The following is a 7,697-nucleotide window of genomic DNA, read 5'->3' as shown; positions in this document are numbered from 1 at the left end:
TTCCTGCTTTATAAAAACAAAACCTTGGATTTTTCTTTTTAATATTCACCACAGTGCCAAAATAAGCCATTGCCTATTAGCAGCTGTTCTTCCTATCCTTTTATACCAAACTGATAATGAGCTGTAGATAAAATCCATCAGCATCATTGTGCCTTTTCTACCACTGCCTAGTGCTTTTTGTGTATACCTGGCTAGGAGCTTGCTGGGAGGAATCTATAGAGATGCTGAGATAAATTCCTTGCATTTAGTACTAAATTTCCTTTTATTTGGGGTTTCTTTTCATCATATTTGTGTTGTTTATCCTTTCAGCAATTTAAATATCAGCTGCTAGCATAAAGGTGGGAAGACAAGGAACCGCTTACATTTTGTGTGACGTACTTTCACATGAAATACCAGAGAGACACATCCTTGAACCTTGGGTTTACTCCTATCATGATTTCAAATGCTGCTCTTCAGAACTGGAGACTATTCAACATCCCAAGTGCCTTGTTAGCCTGCTGGTAATGGTCTCACCACCATCTAAGCCTTGAAAAAGTCACTAAGGTAAGAACTAGGACAAATCACTGGAGCCACCAATATCTTGTTCAGGTTTGAACATCAGAAATTGGAACTGGAAATTCCATTTGTGACCCATCATAGATTTTCAGATATCCTCATTAGTACTAAGGCTATGCAAAGTTTTGGGTGCTAATTCGATTCAGCGGAGATTTGGCCCAATTTGGTGGCTGAATCTCCAAATCTGAATCAAATCAGGAGATGATTTAAAAGGTCTGAATTAATTCAAAGCTCTCTGAATTGATTTGGAAAAGATTCAGAGAGCTTCGGTGATCTGGGCAGTCCCCGCTGGCTGCAGCAGGGAGCTGGACGTGGATTCTGTGCTGATAAGTAGGGGGCAGGGCGGGGAGCTGGAGGACAGGGGAAGGGACCATGGGGGGACCCCTGCCAGGCCCCATCTCCTGCCTGCTCCCCCAGCCCAACTGAGTGCCCCCCTCCCCCATCCCACTCTCTCAGCCCCCTTCCCATGGCTGCACTGCCTGGCTCCAGCTCCCAGCTCTTTAAAAAAAAAAAAGCCTCTACTCACTGGGTGCTGCCAGGTGGGCAGGTGATCCCCACTGCCCCCCACTGCCACACGCCATGTGGGGGGCTCTGCCAGAAGCCCCCTGACTCCCTCCCACTCTCCCAGCCCCCACCCATGGCTACCCCCCCAGCCTCAGCTCCTGACCCTTTAAGAAGGGGTCAGCAGGGATCACCCCTCCTGGCACAAGCCGGTGAGTCAGGACTTTTTTTTTTTTTAAAGGGCCAGGAGCTGGGCTGCATACGGCAGCCATGAGTGGGGTGGGTCATGGCAAAGCCCCCCATGGGGCCATGGGGCAATTGAGATTACATCCCCCTGCCCCCCCTCGCCTAGCAGTATCTGGTGAGTGCAGACTTTTTTTTTTTTTTTTAAGAGCCAGGAGCTGGGAGAGCAGGTGGGGCAGCCATTGAGAGTGGGCAGGGGGATGGAGCCAAATCTCAGAATCAGATTCAGCCAAATCGATTCAGGACAGTGATTCAAATCACTGAATTGAATCACTGTCCCCCAAATTGGCCTAAACTGAATCTGAGGTGAATACTAACTGCTTCGCACAGGCATAATTAGTACCCATATTTATATCTGTATGTATATGTGTGTGTGTGTATATATACACAGACGCATGCACACAGATAATGATTAATCAAGGTTAAAATTACTTCATCCTAGCAACAGTTAAAAATGTACTTTAATAAAAATAGACTACAATATACTAAGACCAATGAATACAACTGTCAGTACCCTAAGACAATAATCACAAGCTCTGTATACTTCAAAAATAGATTCAGCTTTGAGTAAAGACAAAAAGACCTAAGGTTTTGCACTAAATGCATTCTCCATATATTAGCCAATATTGTAATCAGTATATAAAGAATCCTCTGGCAGCAATGAATGTGCCAGTATCTCCTTGATATACTCCAAAAGAAATATGAAAATACAGTCATGTAGATTAGAGTGTGTGAATTACTAGCCAGCATTCATGGCACACCCATAAACACTTTTGTAATATACATTTTCCCACCCATCTTGTGACTATAATTCCAGAAATAATCAGAATGCCCCTTTCCATCTTTCAAACAGGATTTTCCACAGGCACTATTTTGTGGAAGAGGCATAAAATGCCAGTCCTTGGAAATCATATCCAGTCATCTGCATTATAGTACAGATCAATAAATAAAGCCGGAGTAAAATTTTGAATATCAGTGGAACTTGAGCATTTATGAAAATTGGTATTTTACCCCAGTTCACAAAGGTAGCAGGAAATAAATAATTCAAAAAACTTTCACTAGATTTTATTGCTGTACTCACAGCTGTTAAAGAAATGTCCCCTTCCCCTCCTCCCCATATTAAATGTTGAAGAACCAGATATAAACAAATGAAAAGGCTAGTTTTTCATCTGTCTCAGAGGAGTTATGATTTAGTATATGGATATTCCCAAGAGAGAATGTGCATGGCTATACTTCATCAGCTTACTGCATGCACCCTTTAGCAGGACTTGTCTTTTGTATGTCTTCTGTAGGGGTCTAGGCAGCATTACAATGGTAGATTTCATGATGCACTAAATTGTCTGACCATATTCACTTCTAGACAGTAAAAAAAATTGGTCAGTTCGAACCCACATTTATTTTCTATCCTATTCCATACCTCACTCCCAATAGCCTGAGCCACCAGGTCTCAAACTTCAACGTTACTAGTACTTTTTCTTTTCTTCTTTCTTTTTTTTTTTTAAAACAAATGTTACTTTATTTTATTTTATTTTGCTATTAATCCAAGGCTTCGAAAACATAATTGCCATGTTCAGAAGTCAGATTTTCATTAACCATATGGAAGAAAAACATTTACGGACGACATTTCTTCTATATTGATTCAGAAATGCCTTTCAAACTAAAGGTTATGCCTATTAAATTCTTTTCAAAAAAGGTAACTGTAAAAATTTAAATTCATCCAGAATAGCATTAACCAAAAGCCTTTAGTATATAATCTCTTCAGAATCTGTCACTTATGTGTGAATACCAAACACCACTGTCACTTAAGGATATGTAACTTCATTTTAAATGACATTTCTCCCCCCACAAGAGGAATTTCTTATACTGAGAGAGAGGATGTTATACTCACACTCGTATTTCCAAGTCATGGAGTTGCCTAGCAATCTTAGAATTTAAAAAAAGGAGGAAGGCAATAACAAAACCGAATTGTGAAATTACAAGAGGGTGCAGCATTAAATTGGTTTGCAATACTTATCAAGATGCCTCTAAATGAGAAAGGATATAGAATGTGCTGGGAGCATGATAAAATCTGCTGATCATTTTTCACCATTCTCTCCTCTTTTCACTCGCCCGCTCTTCAGATATACACATTCACAAGATGGAATTGTCCCACTTAACTTCATTAGCTGCCAAATATCCATCACAGAAAAAAAAAAAGCATTCAAGCCATGCAGTCTAGGGTACTGCCGCAGCTTTCAAATCTTCATTCCAGATACTTAAGGTATAAACAGATGTCATCTTTGGAGCTTAATCAGCTGTGCTGTGCTGTCCAGGTATAGCTGATCTACTTCACTGGTGTCTACATACATTGCACAGGACCATGGTGCTGCAGGATCAGGTTCCTGAAGCCCTAGGGATAGGTGTGATTTGTGGTGCAGACAGCTGGGGCCATTGTCCAGCAGGATCAGGCCCCTGAAGTGTCAGGAGTAGCAGAGGTGTGACCCCATGGGATAAAGGTTCCAGGTGCTGCAACCCAACCCAGGGTGCATGTCTGCAAGCAAGGGAACACACATGCAGGTGAGTGTGGCAGTATGATACATGTGTCATGTGAATCCCTTGCAGGAAGATTCCCAGGGTGCATGTCTACAAGCAGATGCATGTTCCAGGATCAGAGGCATGAAGTCCCAGGCTTCCTGTGTTCCCACGCCATAAGCAAACCGCTCTCCGCCAGAAAAATGCAGCAAAAAGGATTATTACTAATTGCTGTGGCCACCATTTTGGTCATTTGTAGTGTGACACCATGAACATCTGCTTGGCAGCACAGGGGTGATGTCTGTTTGCAGCCTTGGGGTCAAGGAATTATGTGAAAGCACATTTCCCCTTATTTTACTTGATGCTGCAGATACTTTAGATGAAATGCCTAGAATGATATCTCCCTATCAAACCACTCAGCCACTCCCTTTTTCAGGGCCCATCCCTGCTCCTAGTGAAATGAACTGCATCAATAGGCGCTTAACTGAAGACCTAGTTAGAGCTTTACAATTAAGCTGTATTCTTTTTCTACCCCGTGTGTTGCTTTCCCTTTCTGTCTTTTCAAAGTGCTACTTCCAAGCTATCCAGAACCTCTATTCTTTATTTTTCCCTTCCGAAGTTGTCTCTCTGCCTTCAATTGCCTCCTCTCATTTCCATTTCATATTTGGGTGTTAGGCAGTGTTTTCAGGATATAATTTAATATGAACACATCAGTCCCATAAGGCAGTTCCTTACCTGTAGTTTCATCCATGCTTTCCTCAGAGACATGCTCATTTTGGTGGACCCATTCACCATTGCACTTGAAGAAAATCTGCATAGCTGGCATGGCTTTGCAACGCAAGACAATGGGATTGCTTTTAATAATGTATGCATCATCTGGTTCCTCCATAAAATGAGGTAATGTTCCAGGAGCAGATGGGATAGACTCAGGAAGGGCTTCACTGTTGTCATTTCCTGAAAACAAGAGGAAAAAAAAAAATCATTTTAGATATTGGACTGAATAGGTAGGGCCGATAATTTATATCCGAGACTACAAGTCCCAATCTGGATTAATTTAATTCTCTGACCAGTATCTTATCACCATCTCTTATATTATGGTAACATTGAAAGGCTTTCTAATTCTTGAAGGCAGTGTCTGTTCCTTACAAACTAAAAATAATCAAGACTACTGGATCATTGGACCAATGCTGCATCATTATTCCTAATTTTACAGGTGAGAAACCAAAGCACAGAGAAATTAAATGATCTGTTCAAGGTCACAGAGGAAGCCTGGGGAAGGACTAAAAATTAAACCCTTATTCTCTTGGGTCTCAGCCCAATGCCTTAACATCAAGACCTTCCTACTTCTCAAAAGCTGAATTTAATTTCCTTTAGACAGTTGGTGTAGATTAACAAGGGATCAGTGTTAGCCACAGAGTTATCTATTGATATGAATTATGCTATTTTAAACACCCCAGGACTGGAATAGGAAAACAGATTCCTCAAACCAACTGAGAAGACTCGTCTGACACATTTTCAGACTGATTCCATTCATTAAGGTCCTTTTAGGTAGCCCAGACACAGAGAAAGCTTGCATAGCTGCTTTCATAGTCCTGGATCTACAATTTGTTCAGAAAAGTGCCGAGTGCCTTCATCTTCCAGTAGTCAACAGGACTCCAGGGTACAGCACACCTCAGAGAGAACTAGATCATTTATCATCTTCACCCTCACATTCAAAACAGCCAACCACATGTGCAAGTCTGTCAGGGAGAAAATAGAAGTGATGCAATGCAAGCTTGTCATTTATGGCAACTCTTTTGATAAAGTCCTGGCCTCACTAGATTTAATGGTAAACCTCACTGATTTCAGTCGTAGGAGCAGGATTTGGCTCTAATGGCAAGGGATACACATTATGCATAAACCAGTATATGTGATAGGAAACTGGTTCAAATCCATAACAGAAGTTCGGTGCATGTAAATTGCTTTCCAAATGTCCGAAACCAGTTTAAGATAAACCTGGATGGATGTAGTATCAGACTTAACTGATTTAGGTTAAATCCATTTATTGAACTTCTGTCTCAGATCCCCTCCAGATTCAAGTTAACTCACAGACCCCCAGCATCCCAGGATGCTTTGCATCTCCTCTGCAAGCCCCCCGCCCCAGGGTGGGCAGGCTAGCCTTGACCCAAGCTGTCTGTTCCAGCTGAGCAGGAAGGCATGCTTTAGCATGCCTCAGCTTCTGGCCTGGGCTACTGCAGGCATGTGGCTGCATTTCCAGAATCACAAGTGAATGTCGTTTACTTGCTTATTGGTTCAATCTATGCAATTTAGACTAACCTGTGAAGATTGAATCAGTTCAGCCTCAGGCTTTTTGACTGTCTGTACTTAGCCAGTGAGTTTATTTCAATAGTTCAGGAGCTTTGTGAGAGAATTCAGAGACAAAAATAAGCCAGGAGGGACCAATTTAGAAAGGAAGATTAAAAAGGACCACACATATAGAGCATGGCTCAATGATAATAAGGAAGGATGTAGTTTACAGGCAGCGAGATGCCTCAGTGAGATATATGTGACCTAAGTAAAAATAATAAGATTCAGATTAGATGAAAGGTAAACTATGATTAACTAGAATTACATTTTTTTTAAAAACACATAGATTGGATCATGGAATAATGAGAACATGGTGAACACATTTATTACAGATTCAAAGAAGTTTAGGGCTGGAAGGGACCTTGTGAGATCATCAGGTCCAGCCCTCTGCAAAGACAACTCGATCAAAAAAAGCACAAGATTTTTGCATGGATTTGAAGCATGATTTATAGCATGTTCACAATGTACTTAATAAAATATACCATCATTCCTAGCATTTTATTACTGATCACTTATGCCAATTTCCATCTGGTCAATCTTCAATAAAAACCACATCCCTGCAGGCTTTATTAAGTCCATGCATTAGAGGAAATAACTAACATTTTATAACATTTTATATAGGCATGGAAACCTCACGATCCCGTTCAACATCCTGATTATTTTGCCAAGGAACACATCTTCACATTTGGGAGAAAACAGCAAATAACTTGATGAGTATTGTTTAGCTGCAGTTCTGGTCAAGCTATTAAAATAAACTCATTCTATGTTAGTAGGTTACATCATCAAGTCTTACTAGCTTTGTTACTGTATTCACATTTGGGGTGAGATGTGAGAAGGGCAAAATCTCATTGATCATTTCCCCACTTTCACTGATATTATTGTGGGGCCAGGATTACAGCCTACATCTTCCACCTACATGCTAGTTAGTGTGTTACTCAGAAGAAATCAATAAAAAGTAATAGATTTTATCATAAAGCAAAAACTTGGACAGTTTATCTCCTTTTGTTCTAACCAGTGATGTATCATGCCAAATTAGGACTCTCTCTGTTTTGTTACTGACATCCTTGCATCCAAATCACCTCATTCATGGCTTAATTAAGTGAACTATAAACCATTGTATGGTCCTTGTAACAGGGGACCTTCCCAGGGCTGATGAGGAGTAGGCCCGCTCGCCTGCTCATGGGCTAACTGCCTGCCTTTCTCTCCTGCCATGCCTTTTGTTCAATAATTGGTGTCTTAATTAGGCAGGAGGCTGCCCACTAGGCCTGTGTGAAGCAGCTAGTATTCGCTTTGGATTTGGTCGATTTGTAGCAGAAAGCCCCTTTTCCACTTGCCTGCAGTTGCTCTCCCCTCCTTGGATGTTTTTCCTCTTCTACCTTTTCTTCCTTCCTCTTTCTTTCACTTTAAGATAAGGAATTGTGTTTTAAAATTTGTATGTGTGCATTTTGTATCTCCCCATGTATTTTGGTATTTTTATCTATTTGTGTGCCATGGCATTTGTAGCTTATATTTTATACTCCTCACCTTTCAACTTTCAACTA

At 41.0% G+C, this 7,697-nt stretch overlaps 1 protein-coding gene across 1 annotated transcript in view; it reads right to left on the bottom strand.

Moving 5' to 3' along the window:
* UNC5D (unc-5 netrin receptor D) overlaps positions 1-7,697 on the bottom strand; it is a 329,440-nt gene that overhangs the window by 174,262 nt on the left and 147,481 nt on the right. Inside the window, exon 6 of the mRNA XM_014524862.1 lies at positions 4,546-4,764. Within this exon, the coding sequence (XP_014380348.1) occupies positions 4,546-4,764 (219 nt within the window). The remainder of the gene's footprint in view (positions 1-4,545; positions 4,765-7,697) is intronic.

Source organism: Alligator sinensis, unplaced genomic scaffold (assembly GCF_000455745.1).
Source record: "Alligator sinensis unplaced genomic scaffold, ASM45574v1 scaffold1643_1, whole genome shotgun sequence".
Classification (NCBI taxonomy): Eukaryota; Metazoa; Chordata; order Crocodylia; family Alligatoridae; genus Alligator; species Alligator sinensis.
This window is presented reverse-complemented; position numbering and strand designations above follow the sequence as displayed.